The 17,516-nt window shown below is 38.1% G+C and overlaps 1 protein-coding gene across 1 annotated transcript in view; it reads right to left on the bottom strand.

Annotated features, from left to right (window-relative positions):
* The window catches only part of LOC118280284 (scavenger receptor class B member 1), a 94,237-nt gene that overhangs the window by 51,838 nt on the left and 24,883 nt on the right, over positions 1 to 17,516 (bottom strand). Inside the window, exon 2 of the mRNA XM_035600250.2 lies at positions 8,081 to 8,383. Coding sequence (XP_035456143.1) covers positions 8,081 to 8,138 — 58 coding nt within the window. The 5' untranslated portion in view covers positions 8,139 to 8,383. The remainder of the gene's footprint in view (positions 1 to 8,080; positions 8,384 to 17,516) is intronic.

Genomic DNA, 17,516 nt, shown 5'->3' with positions numbered 1-17,516 from the left:
CATACTCTTTGTAATTCTACTTTCATTCAATATCTCAAACATAACCAACGAAAATAAAGAAAACATGTTAAAAAGTATAACAAACAATAAATTCGTACATCAAAAACGCCTACAAAAATAAATTAGCAATAAAAATTTGTGCTCAAATAAAATTCTTTGCTTTTATTGTTGATGAAGGCGGCGAGCGTGACCGCTGCCGGTAAAAAAGTGTTTTTATTTATTTATGATAAATCTGTTTGTTGAATGTTTTTACTTTTTAGAAACTTGATAGGTAAATAAATAATCATTATCACGCTTAGTGCAACGTGTCTTTCAAGGTTTAGAATGTTTTTCCACTTTGCACATGCTACGAAGATGTAATAGCTAAACTGTGAAACTATGTGATCGTTTCCACTGATACTAAGCTATGTAGCTGTGCGAGGAAGATGCACAGCTCGGGTATGCGATGTATCGATAGTAGGAAAGCCGTCTATAGCAAGCATATTTCCATATAAAGAACATAGCTTAACTGAGTCAGTTTTCAGCAGTGCCTACTAATGAATATGATTGGTGGAAGCCAAACGCATCCATATCAACGTACCATAGCACATCTCTGGTGGTGGTGGAAAAGCAGCCTCAAGGTGGCTCTAGTCGTTCTTTTTCTCATACAAATTTCAGGGTGGTTTTCCCACCACTGTTTAGCATCGTACATTCAAAATTAAACATAATATAGTTTTTTCTTATCATTAACTTTGTCAGTGCGGTTTTAGAATTGTAAAATAATAAACAACTAAAAAGTTATAAGCCGTCAAAGTCTTAGTTTTTTTGATAATTTTAGCGCAACTTTGGTTGCAAATTAATAAGAAAACAACCATTAAATCTTTAAAACAAAAACGGTACCGACAAAGTTCGATTAATAATGAGTTTAATTAACTTTACTTTTAGTTAATTGAAGCAGCAGTTTTTTCTTAAAACCTAATCTTCGAAAGAGCAAATCGTATTTTAACGCGGCCATTTTACTATGAATTAATTATTATGTTATCGGCTTACTCACGTATTGTTTTGACGAGGAACTCGACTAGTTTCAAGCCATGCTAGAGGCTCATATTCATGAGCAGCATTCCGAGTAAGCCGATAACATAATAATTAATTTAGTATGTCTCACGAAAGTTACTATGAATTGACCATATTTTCCGGTCTCGCTTTCCCCCGCGGAGAAAAATATCCTCATACTGCTATTTAATGAGTATGTCTCACTTGCACACTAGGGGTTTTTAAGAGGGCAAACTTAGGAACTAATTTCTATCTTAATGACCGTCTTTTAGATTAAGTATTTTAAAACATTACACACGTATTTTTTTATTTTCTTACGTAAACCATTACTTTCAAAGATTTATCGATTTGAAACATTGCGTGACGTCACTTCTATGTTTTATACGTAGAAATGACATCTTCGGTTCCACTCCTAAACTTTGATTCGTCTTATCTAAGTATTGTTATCTTATACGACAAAATAAAAAAAAACGTATCCAATATTTTTTCCTTAATACCTAACTGACGGACTAAATAGATTTTTAATTTTCATACCCCGTCATCATCCCTATAATAAAATATCACGTTTAAACATTAAGAATCAGCTCAGTTACCACAAATTATAGGAACATTTACAAGTTAGGATAAACCGTCTAAAAACAGAATAATCTACCAAATTAATTGTCAAATCGATGTGTTTAGTTAATCGATTATAAATTGGTTTAAATCGAATGGGCGCAGCGTGGTCGTTAAATAATAATTAAATAATTGATTGGAATGTGTTTCATATTGCTTTTGTATTAGTTTTTAATGTAAGTCCAGTGTTTCGCAGCGTGACTATTATTACGCACTTTTAAATTCTAGAGAGGCATAAGCCGGTAAACGAGCAGAAGGATCACCTGATGGTAAGTAATCGCCGCCGCCCATGGACACTTGAAACACCAGAGGCGTTATAAGTGCGTTACCTTTTGGGGATTAGGAATTTAAGGGTTGTTGGGATTGGGAAGATTGGGAAAGGCGGTAAATGGGTCTCCGGTAACCTAACTCACACAAGGAAACACAAGCGTTGTGTGAACAAGGTTACCGGAGGCCCAATTCCCCCTCTTCCCAATCTTCCCAATCCCCGATACCTAACAACCTTAAATCACTACCCCCTAAAAGGCCGGTAACACGTTGTAACGTCTCTGGTGTTTCGAGTGTGGCGATTGCTTACCATCAGGTGATCTGTCTGCTCGTTTACAACAAAGTTACATACTTCCGACGCCACAATTCTAATGTTTGTTGTTTTTTATTTAATTTCGCAACTTCCCGTGAGATTATACTGGCTGCATTCCATCGCCTCTTCCCATCGTTATGTGGCAGCAACACAATGGATGCTGTGTAAAAAAGCTAACACTATGACGCAAGAACAAAGTCTTGTCACAATATTATTATGAATTCACTTTCATATTGAATGGTAGAGGCAACACACTTATAACGCTTCTGGTGTTTTGGGTGTCTATATGGGCGGCGGCGATTGCTTACCATCAGGTGATCCGTCTGCTCGTTTACCGGCTTATACCATAAAAAAAAACATATTATATAGCGCGTGTTATACACTGTCACAAGTATTATGATACATGCTCATGTTTGTTAAGGTTTTATTTTTTTCACAATAACTGACTAACTGGCGAAACTGGTTTCTCTATTTTTTCTCCGTCACATCGTCAGGAAGTATGCTTAGCGTTCAAAGTTCGTTTGCGTAATCAGTTTGCAAACATCTCGTCAGGTAACTATGGCTTGTTAGGATTCTTGGAACACGCTCTGTCATTCGCAAGTTAGTTATTTTTTTTACGAGCAGACGTATCACCTGATGGTAAGCAATCGCTGCCGCCCATGGACACTTGAAACACCAGAGGCGTTACAAGTGCGTTGCCGGCAGTTTGGGGGTTAAGAATTTAAGGGTTGTTGGGGAATCGAGGATTGGGAAGGGAGGTAATAATTACCCCATGAGTTATTCCAGACCATAATCTACCCCTGTTAATACAAATTTCATCCCGATCCCTTCAGCCGTTTTGACGTGATTGAGTAACAAACACACAAACTTACAAACTTTAAGATTTATAATATTAGGAAGACATAAGATAGGTACTTATATTATAAAGAGCAAACATTTGATTGTGTACTTGTTTGCATTCAATAAACTTCAAAACTACTGGACCGATTTGGAAAAATCTTTCACCATAGGGAAGCTTACGCTTATCTCAATATCCCTACAAGATCAGGACCTTCTTGAAAGAACTCTTTTAAATTCCATGCGGGCAAAACCAAACCGGAAAGGTAGTATACTATGATATATTATAATCTCGTTTATTTTGTGATTAATATCAAGTATTTAACCTTATCCGACCTCCAGATTATGTTAATTCGTGGTGAACTTGAGTTTAAGTCGGAGACCCATGTAGCATTAAACTATTAATATCTGACACAACTACTAGAACAAAAGCTTCGCGTAGCAACGGGGTATGAAAATGAAAAATCTATTTAGTCCGTCAGTAATGAAAAATACGTATTTTTATATTTTGTCATATAAGATAACAATACTTAGATAAAACGAATCAAAGTTTAGAAGTAACGTCACGCGATATTTCAATACAAAATATCTTCGAAAGTATTTGTATACGGCTTTTTGGGGTTAGGCATTTAAGGGTTGTTGAGGAATCAGGGACTCAATTGGTTAGGGAAGATTGGGAATTGGGGTCATTGGCCTCCAATAACCTCACTCACACAACAAAACACAACGCAAGCGTTGTTTCACGTCGATTTTCTGCTCGGCCGTGGTATCACTCCGGTCGAGCCGGCCCATTCGTGCCGAAGCATGGCTCTCCCATAATCTATGTTTATGTCATAAGGGTAAAGCGTGATGCTATGTTACAAGACCTTGACAAATGAGGTCGTATATGAGCTTCAGAATGCTTATGTAATTGGCCTTCGACCCTATTTAAGTGGCTTTACAATTAGTTTACATGGCCTTACTATGATCTTCAAGTTGTTTGTTCAACTCAAAACCAGTTAAATTCGATTTAGAATTATTATAATTAAATCAGAAAATCTTCCGTTAACCGGTGACTGAGTTACTGAGAAGCGGTGAGAAAGGATTTTTTTTGGAACAAGTCCGCCTCAACAGCCCAATACCGCTGCAACTCCTGTGCACCAGGATCTACAGTAGATACAACCATGCAAACACCGGAACACTGAAGTCCAACGTCCCAGGGACATGAATGACTGTCTTAGATCCCGCAACGAAATAAATCAGAAGATATTTTTAGAAGAGAAGAAAAAGAAAACGATAGTTTCCACTTCCCTCGGTGAATTTAATGCAGAAGACAGAATTAATAAGCCAGGGCACAACTGGAATAAAAAAAGTAATTTAAAAAACTAAAAAACCCTAGCTCTCTAGAACAGGTTCTGACTGCTTCAATTTTACGATGACTTTCTTGTTTTAGGGTTTTTGGGGATTTTCATATTATAAAGAAACGTAATCGGGTTTTTTAGTTTTTTAAATTACTTTTTTTATTTTATTTTCTTTACCCGTACAGTAAGAAAATACACAAATGTTTTAATTTCAACATTAACATTTTGACATTAGGCGCAGTCAAAAATCAATCTTAATCCAAAGATTTTAGATAGGAAATCGGTTATTAATATCAGCCGTTAGAAGAAAAAAAAAATACTAAGTTAATTTCCAAGATCATCAGCTATTAATATCACGTTACTTTATATCAATATAACAATATAAAAACAAGCGAACAATGGCGACCAAACAAAACAAAACAATTGTTTAATATCTACTTCGAACAAAAAACAAAAGTCTTGCAAAAAGTTTCAAGTCCGTTACTAAGACAATCCTTATATTATAATAAAAAAAAAGTATCTGTCTGTCTGTTTGCTATAAAAACTATGTAACGTTATGATAATTTTATGCCTCGAAGGGATAGAAAGATATACAAAGTTCTATGTATTATCGTCACGCCTTTTATCCCCGAAGGGGTAGGCAGAGGTGCACGTTACGACATGTAATGCCACTGTACAATGTAGGTACACCCGCTTTTCGCAATTTATGTTGTAAGTTCCATATAATAGGTGGTGAGGCTATTGCCATTATACTGGGCATATTTCCAGACTCCGTGCTACTACTGAGAAAAATTTCGAAGAACCGGAAAAAGACCAGTAATTCTTTGACAATGTTATATTATTGACATGTAAAAGTGTTATCTTGTAACCTATTTGCAAAAATATATATCATTTATTAATGTATAGCCACTTTTCACCATTAGTGTTATAAGTCCCATGTAATAGAGAGTGAGCCTATTGCCATATACTGGACACAATTCCAGACTCCGTGCTACTAGTGAGAAATTTTCGAAACATTTTTTTTTTTGATCGAGGAATATCATCAAATGACTTCCCTGGATAAGGCGCGACGTCTGTGCACGCTGCTCATGATGAAGAGTCCCTCTGTGACTACCGAAAGTAGTAGAGCTTTTCTCCATTAATGTACGTGACTAAACCGTGATTTTTAGTTAATTTAGTATGTCTCACGATAGTTATTATAAAAATATATATGTATGTAGGTATGTTTGTTTATACGTACATATTTAGTAAGTGTAAGATCGTCACTATGTAACACAGATAGATAAGGATCTATTTTATTAGCATACTGCTATAAAAGGAGTCTGTCTGTCTGTCTGTATGTATGTAAGTGAAAATCAGTGTAACTTGAACATATAAAATATATAAAACCAAAAAGCTAAATATTATTTAATACTAGACTACTGTTCCACAGTAGACCTTTAGTAAATTTGAATATATATGTATACAACGTCACGTCTTTTATCCCCGAAGGGGTAGGCAGAGGTGCACATTACGGCACGTAATACCGCTATACAATGTACACCCACATTTCACCATTTGTGTTATAAGTCATACACTGAGCACAATTACAGACTGCGTGCCACCACTGAGAAATTTTTGAAAAACCGAATACACACGCATAGAAAGCTTTGTCTACATAAAGTTTATAGTAACATATAATAACTATTTAAAAAAAAAGGAAAATTCTTCGACTTTGACTCACAACATGAACGGATCTAAGTAATTAAGAATTCCATACACGATCACACATACACACACACATGTACAATGCCTGGCGATAAATACTGCACATCGACCTTTGTAAAGACAATCGACAATCGGCCAAGTCAATGTGTATATTGCTCATGATTATGTCAAGCTAAAACTAGTCGAGCACTCTCCTCGGATCATAGAAGGAACAAATTAATTATTATGTTATCGACTTACTGGCGTAACTGTTTGACGAGGAACTTGACTAGTTTCAAGCCATGCTAAAGACTCATATTCACATCCAGCATTCTGCGACAGTAGCAGCGCAACAATCGCCGTATCGTGTGTCATGGAATACTGAATATGAGCCTCTAGGTACTAGAGGCCTTACTTGTAAGGCCTCTGGTGTTTCGGGTAGTAAGTTGCCAGGGCATTTTTGGGGTTAGGAATTTAAGAGTTGTTGAAGAATCGGGGATTGGGAAGATTGAGAAAGGAGGGTAATTAGGTCTCCGGTAACTTCACTCACACAACGAAACACAACGCAAGCGTTGTTTCACGTCGGTTTTCTGTCAGCAGTGCCGAAGAATGGCTCTCCCACACATTCACACAAAATTGTCCCTTTCCAAAAGTTAATGTGCAATATTTATTGGAAGGTACTGTACATACATACATACATATTTTAATGTATGTTAATACCGTACTGACATTCCATGGAACTACTCAGAAACACTCATAAATTGAGTAACGATATACATAATAAGGTATTATTACTTAGAAGGGGTAAGCAGAGGTGTACATAGACTTTGGAACGAGCACCTAGCTTCACTGACTGACAGACTGATAGACTATTATTTATATTGGTGACATTTAAAAATTAAAGTAAGTGTGGAAGAGCCATGCTTCGGCTCGACCGGAGTGATACCACGGCCTCACAGAAAACCGACGTGAAATAACGCTTGCATTGTGTGAGTGAGGTTACTGGAGGCGCAATTACCCCCCTTCCCAATCCCCGATTCCACGAAAACCCTTAAATTTCTAACCCCTATAAGGCCGACAACGCTTTGTGTGACCAACAAATTGTTGTTTCGGGTTTCGGTGCATGTGAATGTGGACTTGTATGTTTGTAAATGCACACACGACACAGGGGAAAATCCTAGTGTAAAGAGGCAAGTATAAAAAAAATGTAAATCCCTTTAACACTTTTGCACAACTCAAGATTCAAACTCAATGCCATTTACATAATAACCCATGCAACACACATTTAAACTTGACACTATAATCTACCTAGATATAAAAAAACAAAATCAAGTTTTCTTTTTTTCTCAAAAACCCCAATCCGACATTTTATAAACAGGTTATATACTTATTACTATTCACCTATTCAACTATTAAAAAAAACCTTGTTTTACAAAACAAAGTATAAATAACAATATATGTACTTAGCGCAAACAGGTAATTTAAACATTTATTACGCGAGTTGAAGATATTTTTCACCACCTCTACTCTTCCCGCGAGTGTAGCATACCCGACTAAGGGACTTGAAGATAGTCACCGACGACACAGGACAAAATCCTAGTGTGAAAGAAATTCTAGGTTCAATTTCAAACTCCATACATACAACAGATAAAGAAATTCAATTAAAAAAAATACCATATACTTAATTCTTTACTCAACCCGAACATCGAACTTAAAGACTCCTCAATCAGGTTACTAACGACCATTTAATATAGTACCTAACTATCAATAAAGATATAGGTACAAATATAATATTTAAAATCAAAAATAAAGTGTCTACTGCCACACTCAAAGACATTTAATGATTACTTAAACTATTCCTTAGTAACCATTTTATACTGAAAACAATTGCTAAGAACCAAATTAAGTAACCATTAAATGACTCTGAGTGCAGCGGTAAGTACTAATAACCTATGGGTAAGAATAAAAAAAAATATGAATAGCTACTTACACCATTTCCTTAGAAACGCACTTGTAAGCTTCGCACACAATTTATCACGCCCTTGCATTTTGTTTAAATTATAATTTTATAAAAAAACAAACTTAAAAAAAAATGAAAATTAATTTTCTATTTTAATAATAAATTGCACTCCACTGCTCACTATTGCATCACTGCACTTCACTATTTATCCATTGATTTTTTGAAAAAAAAAATTGAGAATTTTAATTGCGTAACGCACGTCTGTCCCGCGCGCCGCCCAGGTCTCGACTGATGCTCTTGCAAAGAGCGTCGCGATACGTGCGTATGCGCAACCTGTGGACAAGAAAATATGTTATTAAGAAAACTATAATACTATGACGCGGCTTTGCTTGCAGGGTCATCAGAGTAATTAGTAAAAGTCGATGATATTATTATAATTAGTTTCAACTTCCGTTTCCGTCCGCCATTTTGGTGATCGCCTTCACATTAGAGCTTTATGTCAAGGTTTTAGGTTCCGTATGTAACCTTTTTGGAGATCAAAAAGAAATGCTTTGAGGAAATTCCGGTACAGAGAAATGTGAATGAGAGAATTATGGACATGCCATTTTTTTTTATTGAATACGCAGTAAACGAGCAGACGGATCACCTGATGGTAAGCAATCGCCGCTGTCCATGGACACTTGAAATACCAGAGGCGTTACAAGTGCGTTGCCGGCCTTTTGGGGTTAGGAATTTAAGGGTTGTTGGGGAATCGAGAATTGGGAAGATTGAGAAGGGGTGAATTGGGCCTCCGGTAACCTCACTCACACAACGAAACTCAACGCAAGCGTTGTTTCACGTCGGTTTTCTGCTCGGCCGTGGTATCACTCCGGTCGAGCCGGCCGATTCGTGCCGAAGCATGGCTCTCCCACACTTAAATTACCTAAATTTACAGACATGTTATTAGAAGACTACTCACATAAAAATATTATTTAACGATAGTTCATCGACCTATAGGCACGTAGGAGTAAGCACCTACTAGTGTGAGCATAAACATGAGCAATAGAACCAATCAGTGGCGCTAACTGAGAGTACAGTTAGTTTCAAACTGACTGGTCATTGTAGGTAAAGAAAATAACTTCTGATGGCGAAAATTTGAGAATTTTTTTCGTATATTTTATAGGATAAACGAGCACCTGATGGTAAGCAATCATCACCAACTATGAGCATTGGCAACACCAGAGGCGTTACAAATGTGTTGCCAGCCTTTTGGAGGTTTAATGGAAGGCAGATTGAAGGGTTTTTTGGGAATCGAGGTTTGGAAAGGGGGGGATAGTTGGGCTTCCAGTAACCTCACTCACACGGCAGCAAAACAACGCAAGCGTTCTTTCACGCCAGTTTTCTGTGATGCCGTGGTTTCACTCCGATCTATGTCGATATTGGCATAAAACATCGTCATATTACATACAAAATACATTATTTTTCATCCAATTTCAAATCAATAATAAAAAAATATAATATATCCGTCTATAACTATCCTTCTTATATTCCTAATACCTATCTCAAAATCTGTTCTCTCTCTCTCTCTCTCTCTATCTCTTCTCTCTTCTATACCTAAGTCAAAATTCATCAAAATCGGTTCACCAATTTAAGAGTTAAAGCGTGACAAACAAACAACCACATTAAATATACGAGTACCGATTATATTATATAAAATACATAATCTACTTTTATATAATAATTATAAATCGATATATAAGTCTTAGACACCAAGGTCCATTGGCAAACAGGTTAGCTTTTTTATAAAAAAACCTTGATGGGTTTTTACTGTAGGTATTTGAAAATTATAATTTATGAATTTCAATTGATCACAGTTAATTATTAAATATGTGAGGCTGTTTGTTGTGCTATAACTCATAAATTGATGGACGAATTCCGATAGAATTTTGGTTTCGTTTTCCGCTGTCTGTCCCTATGAATGCTTAGATCTTTAAAACTACGAAACGGATTTTGATGCGGTTTTTTTGATGAGATGTACATTGATGCACAGGAAGGTATATATAACCGACTTCAAAAAAGAAGGAGATTCTCTGTTTGACCTGTATGTATGTATATACGCGATTATCTCACGATTGGCCGAACCTATTTTGATGCGGTTTTCAGAAAAGTATTTGTTACATTTAGGTTTTACTACATTAACCGACTTCAAAAACAGAAAATTTAAGTCGGTTTCTTTAAACGTAGTTTTCTAAAAAATATAATTTAACGCATGCAAATCCGAATGCAAAAGCTAGCTATTAACAATTTAAAATCTGACATTTTAATACATAAGTAATTACATAAAATGTATTTACTTCCTCACTTTAGAGGTCAAAGTTGCAAATATATATTTTGAACTTGTATATAATGTAATTGCATGGTCAAAATTATGGGTTTGAGAATTTCAAAAGTAATTGGACAGGCTTTGAAGGGCAAATTAAAAGCATTTTTTTGAGGGGGAAAATCATCCAATGTCTTCTCCCGGCTTGGGCGAGGCGAGAGGGAGTGTCAGACTCTTACTGACTAAACATCACCCCGTTCCTACTCCTGCTTTTCGAGCCGGAGCCCCGGTAAACCCGTTAGGTAGTCCGCAGCTCCGGATCGGGCATCAGTCCTACTGAGCCCCAGCTATGGTAAGCTAAAAGCATAGAATACAATGTAACACCCACTTTCCCATGTAATAACTAATAGGGGGTGTGTATATTGCCAATTTGCCACACACCGAGCAAAATTATAAATGACGGAAGAAGCTAAGGTAAGAAATCCAAAAATATCGACAGTTTAGAATACTATGATTCGCAATATACGTAAACGTTTTCGCCCATTTTTATAGTACGGGCCGGTGATCAAGCGGCCGGATCACGGATCACCTGATGATAAGCAATCGATGTCTTTGATTTGACTGCACGGTTGGTGCGGTGGCTGGGCAACTGGCTGCCGTGCAACGGGTAGCGGGTTCGATTCCCGCACGGAGCAACTTTTTGTGTGATCCACAAATTGTTGTTTCATGTGAAATGTCATATGCATGTGAAGTTGTATGTTTGTAAACGCACACACGACACTGGAGGAAATCCTAGTGGGGGCAAAGTTTTTTAAAGCTATAGAACTCACTATTACATTACCAGCCTTTTAAAAAAGCAACACAGCATTTTCTATGCTTATTCATGTAAACACATGACACTAAACAAAACCAGTATATCATGACCTCTCTTTATATAACCTTTCCCCACATTCGACGGTCAATTTACACTGGTTCTGTATAGCTGAAGCTGGTAGCGAGTAGTTGGCATTGTAGATGTCACCTTGGATACAGACAGCGACCAGTTTTAGCCAAAAACCTGATTTTCAAAGAAAAAACACTATAAACGTGATTGTAATTAGACTGGGAGTCGTAATTATGACGTCTTTTGAAGCATCTATGTAGATATTTTTGGTTTTTAAAACGTGATTTTTAAAAGTAGCTTTTTTTAAGGGGGGAAATGATCCAATGTCTTCTCCCGCCTTGGGCGAGGCGAGAGTTTCTGTCTCAAGCCCGCCACAACCTCCCATACCGCTACAACTCCTGTGCACCAGGATCTACAGTAGATACAACCATGCAAACACCGGAACACTGAAGTCCGGCGCGTCCCAGGGACATCCCGCAACGAAATAAATCAGAATATATTATTAGAGGAGAAGAAAAGAAAACGATAGTTTCCACTGCCCTCGCTGAATTTAATGCAAAAGACAGAATGATTTATTGAGTTTGTGTCAGACTCTTACTGACTAAGTTTTAACCACCCCGTTCCTACTTCTGCCCTTCGAGCCGAAGCCCCTGTAAAACTGCTAGGTAGTCCGCAGCTCCGATTAAGTATAAGGTACCTACATCATCATCATGCATCAACAGCCTATAAGTGGCCACTGCTGACTAAAAGCCTCTTCTCGCACGAAGGTTTGAACATTAACCACCACGCTTGCACAATGCGGGTTGGCGATTACAAACTTATAATTAGAAATTATAAGCCCAGGTTTCCTCACGATGTTTTCCTTCACAGTGGTGTCTAAATAATCTTAGAAAGTACATATAACTCGGAAAATGTCACATTGGTACTTGCCGTTGGTAGGTTTCAAACCCACACCCTCATGTATGAGAAGCAGGCGTCTTTGGCCTCTGGACTACCACAACACTAAAGGTAGATTACATAAAGATTCATTATCAACATCAATAGTCCACTGCTGGAGTATAAGGTTGCTTTTCCACCAGAGATGTGCTATGCTACGTTGCTGTGGATGCGTTTGGCTTCCACTGATTATATTCATTGGTATATATAGCACCGGTGGAAACAGACTCAGGTTAGCTATGTTTTTTATGGAAAGATGGAGTCCGGTATGCGACACCCGCTGGAAGAGTAGCCATGGCGACAATTATATTCTACTCTTACATCACCTTTGGGCTTATATTATGTTAAACTATTAATTAATTAGTTTTAAATTTCCAACCTGCCTTGAGAGATACCATCAGAATAAAATATAAATATTTAAAATGGAAACATTTCTGTGGAATTCTGATTTAAAACAATGTGACGATTATATCGGTGTTATTTAAGATGTTTTTGTAATAGAAACTAGCTTTGAATTCACCTATGTCCTTCTCTATACTTAGAACTATATTATGTTTGCAAAATTACAAGATTGGCTGAGAAAATAAAGCAAAGATATTATGTATTTATTAAAAAAAAATGGTTCTGCCCTTATTCCAAGTTACTTTGCAGGTCTGCGGACGGTGAGCTAGGGTAGCTCGCCGCTCGACCAGAACCAGACCCGTGCGTTCCGCGCGCGCCTCAAAGAGCCATAAGACCACAACAGATAGGGCCTAGGAGGGCTGATGCCGATACGGAGCTGCGGACTACCTAGCGGGTTACCGGAACTCTGGCTCGAAAAGCTGGAGCAGAATCGGGGTGGTTTTTAGTCAGTAAGAGTCTGACACTCCCTCTCGCCTCAACCAAGCCGGGAAAAGACACTAGATGATTTTCCCCCTCAAAAAAAATCCCAAGTTACTTGTGGTCGTCACAACATGTCTCCTTCCATCCTCCCCTATCAGACGTCATCACATCACAAACTCCTCTCTCTAACATATCATTCCTCACACAATGTATACATCTTTGCTTGGGCCAATTTACTTTTTTCCAAAACTTATCGCCTTTCTTAAAAAAATCAAAATTGAATTATTCTTTTTCATCCAGCCGTTTCTGAGATTAGTACAGCCCATAAAGGAACCATACAACCAAAAACAAGATATTTGGTGGAAAGTCCCCGCTTCGAATCCCAGTTGTGTACATTTCACATACCGTATGTGTTGGAGTGGCACTTTCTACGGTGGTCATTCATATTCTAAAATCGATGGTCGAGAACTTTCTATTATGGCTGACTCATACATTACGGCTTTATATTGTTATGTGGCTAGCAGAGGTATATTTTATGGTGTAGATGGCAAACGAGCAGACCGATCACCTGATGGTAAGCAATCAGCGCTGCCCATGGACACACAAGAGGAGTTGCAAGTGTGATAGCTGGCTGTGGAAGACTTGACGGGTTACCAGGGATCTGGCTCGAAAAGCAGGAGTAGGAACGAGATGGTTTTTAGTCAGTAAGAGTCTGACACTCCCTCTCGCTTTCTAAAGCGGGAGAAGTCGGGCCCAGTAGGGCTGATGCCTGATCCGGAGCTGCGGACTACCTAGCGGGTTTACCAGGGCTCTGGCTCGAAGAGCAGGAGTAGGAACGGGGTGGTTTTTAGTTAGTAAGAGTCTGACACTCCCGCTCGCCTCGCCCTGGCGAGAGAAGTCATTGAATGATTCTCGCCCCCAAAAAAGTGCGTTACCTGTTTTGGGGGTCAAGGGTACCCTTTCTCACGTCGGTTTTCTGCTCGGCCGTGGTATCACTCCGGTCGAGCCGACACAGCAGTGCCGAAGCATGGCTCTAACACGTGTGATTTTAGATTTTAAATAGTCACCTAGACATTAGTCTAATGAAAGACCTGACTCATTCAATCATAATCATTAAAATGAAATTATGTCATAATATTAATTAACTAAACCTGTAATTATAATTCACTTCCATACTTGCGAAATAGTATTTGTTATGGTATAAGCCGGTAAACGAGCAGACGGATCACCTGATGGTAAGCTATCGCCGCCGCCCATGGACACCCGAAACACCAGAAGCGTTACAAACGCGTTGCCAGCCTTTTGGGGGTTAGGAATTTAAGGGTTGTTGGGGAATCGGAATTGAGAAGATTGAGGAGGAGGGTAATTGGGCCTCCGGTAACCTCACTCACACAACGAAACACAACGCAAGCGTTGTTTCACGTCGGTGAGTATTGTGAAATAGCGTAATGGATTCATTACAATTAATTTATGATTAATAAATAAATCACTTTCATTAGACATTATGAGGTAACATGGACTTGTAATTTCTAATTATAAGTTTGAATTCACCAACCCGCATTGAGCAAGCGTGGTGATTAATGCTCAAACCTTCTCCGTGTGAGATGAGGCTTTTGGTCAATGGGATGATGAGTATGAGGGTGAGCCTATTGCCATATACTGGACACAATTCCAGATTCCGTGCTGCTATTAAGAAAGTTTCGAAAAACCGAAAAATGTCCAGCAATACTTAATATTATATGGGACTTAAAATGCATGGTGAAAAGTGGGTGCACATCGGTATTACGTGCCGTAATGTGCACCTCTGCCTACCCATTGTGTAATTGCATAATTTTCAAGCACGTCTGTTGGTAATTTCCGTAAAAAAATACTAAATATATTTCGATAAAATTTGGCATAAGGGTGCTTTTCCACCAGAGATGTGCTATGTAGCTATGCTACGAAGATGTAACAGCTAAGCTGTGAAACTATGTGACCGTTATAAGTTTTTAAACTGACACGGTCACTGACACTAGAATTGGAACTTAAAACAGGAAATTTAGGTACTATATTTTCCAATTTTCACACATCCACCCGCATTTACTCCAGTTTATCAGTCATTAAATTGAAAAACATGGTAAATATCCCATTTTAAGTTCAAATTCTAGTATGTGACCGTTTCCACTGATACTAAGTTATGCAGCTATGCGAGGAAGATGTGCTATGAAGATGCGCCGCCGCAAAGATTTCATAATATTAAATTACAATCAGTTATCATGGCCAAATAATATCGTGTTACTTAAAAAAACATGTTTTTCTCAAATATTATTTATTAATTTGTTATTTCCTGTATTAAATAAATATTAAAACAAAAAAACAACAGCCAAAGTCGATCCGATGATTTTTTTTGTTTATTAAATTAACATAAACACCATAATATAATTTGTTAATTATAAACAATATATTAATTGGCGAGTTTATGTCAAAACAACATTTTTAATTAGAGGAAAATAATCCAATGACTCCTCCCGCCTTGGGCGAGGCGAGAGGGAGTGTCAGACTCTTACTGACTAAAAACCACCCCGTTCCTACTCCTGCTTCGAACCGGGGTAAAACAATATACTAACATCATGCCTTGTATTTCTCTAGGAGGTAAACAGAATAACATGTCCAACATTACGCTTTTTATCCTCGAAGGGTAGGCAGCGTAGCATCGGCATGTAACTTTTATCACTTTTCACCATTTGTGTTATAAGTCCCATGTAATAGGGGGTGAGCCTATTGCCATATACTGGACACAATTCCAAACTCCGTGCTAGTACTGAGAATTTATCGATAAATCGAAAAATGTATTGCCTTGCCCGACACAAGAATCGAACCACTCGAGCAACAAGGCAGTTTCCAATAGTTCTGAATCAGCAACAGCGGGTGACAGTCCACTGCTGGACTATGAGCCTCCTCTACATAAGAGGGGTTTGCCATAATCTCCGCAGGCAGGCGGGTTGGAGATCGCAGTGTAAAAGGTTCAGGTTTATCACAAAGCAGTGCTGCCTTGCTTCTGTCAAATATGGTAGTCCCTTAGTCGGGTATACGACACCCGACGGGAAGAGTAGAGGTGGTAACAAATATATTCTAAGTCTATCAAAAACCAGCTTTTAAACGAAGTCAAATTCAATGTAATGTCCCAGTTTTCATACATACATACATACATACATACAAGCCGGCGTAAATTGTATGACTCGGGTCTTATGTCATATGCCGACATAATCAAGGCATGTGAAAGTTGGTACCGGTTTGATTCCCGTGCCGTGCAATTGTCGCCTTTATTGCTAAGACATTAAGGGTTTTACGTCTTATGGCATGGTTATGAGACCATTATCTTTACGCTTTTTAGTTTTTTGGGGCTAAGCAGAGATGTAATCGTTTTGTTCTTAGTTTATAGAATTATTCATTCATTCTTGTATTAATTTCTTCATTCATAGAATTCTGATTAAATAAAACTGTCACCCGACCCGCTTTCTTGAGAAATCGACTTAATAAGTTACCAATACCGTTCTGCACAGTCAACCTCGCTACATCCTTGTTGACTGGACATCTACACTACATGAGCTGCTGTTTACATGTGAACATTAGCTCATGACGATACCTAAGTACGTGTGTCGCCTGGATAGTCAACCTCGCTACATCCTTGTTGACTGGACATCTACACTACATGAGCTGCTGTTTACATGTGAACATTAGCTCATGACGATACCTAAGTACGTGTGTCGCCTGGATAGTCAACCTCGCTACATCCTTGTTGACTGGACATCTACACTACATGAGCTGCTGTTTACATGTGAACATTAGCTCATGACGATATCTAAGTACGTGTGTCGCCTGGACAGTCAACCTCGCTACATCCTTGTTGACTGGACATCTACACTACATGAGCTGCTGTTTACATGTGAACATTAGCTCATGACGATACCTAAGTACGTGTGTCGCCTGGATAGTCAACCTCGCTACATCCTTGTTGACTGGACATCTACACTACATGAGCTGCTGTTTACATGTGAACATTAGCTCATGACGATACCTAAGTACGTGTGTCGCCTACTTACTAGTGATAAAGATATGTTCCGTAAAATTATTGTGTTTACGAAATCCGACCTTTTGCGTTCAGGAATAACGCAAGATATTGCTAAACGCTACCAATAATTAAGAATTAATTGCTTCTTGTCCGGTTCTTGAGGAATACAACTTCCTTATGGTGAAATAAATGACGTATTCCAGTCGGTACAGTATCCTTAGTACGAGTTTATTTTACGAGAGCGCGCTCGGCCGCTCGGCGCTCTGATTGGCCGGTACGAATGAATCAACCAATCAGTTGGGCTACTCCGGTTTTCGAATGCGAAGTTTCGTTTAATCTTTGGCCGTAGGTTTTATTGATTTACTAATAGAATTACTTGAAATAACGTTTTATTTTTAATTTCATATCAAAACCTAATCTTCATTTAATTCGTTCAGTTTTGTTCACAAAAGTTTGCAATAAATAGAATTTTATT

The sequence above is a fragment of the Spodoptera frugiperda genome, chromosome 21 (genome assembly GCF_023101765.2).
Source record: "Spodoptera frugiperda isolate SF20-4 chromosome 21, AGI-APGP_CSIRO_Sfru_2.0, whole genome shotgun sequence".
NCBI classification, from domain to species: Eukaryota; Metazoa; Arthropoda; class Insecta; order Lepidoptera; family Noctuidae; genus Spodoptera; species Spodoptera frugiperda.
The sequence above is the reverse complement of the archived record's forward strand: the minus strand, read 5'-3'. Positions and strand labels throughout refer to the sequence as shown.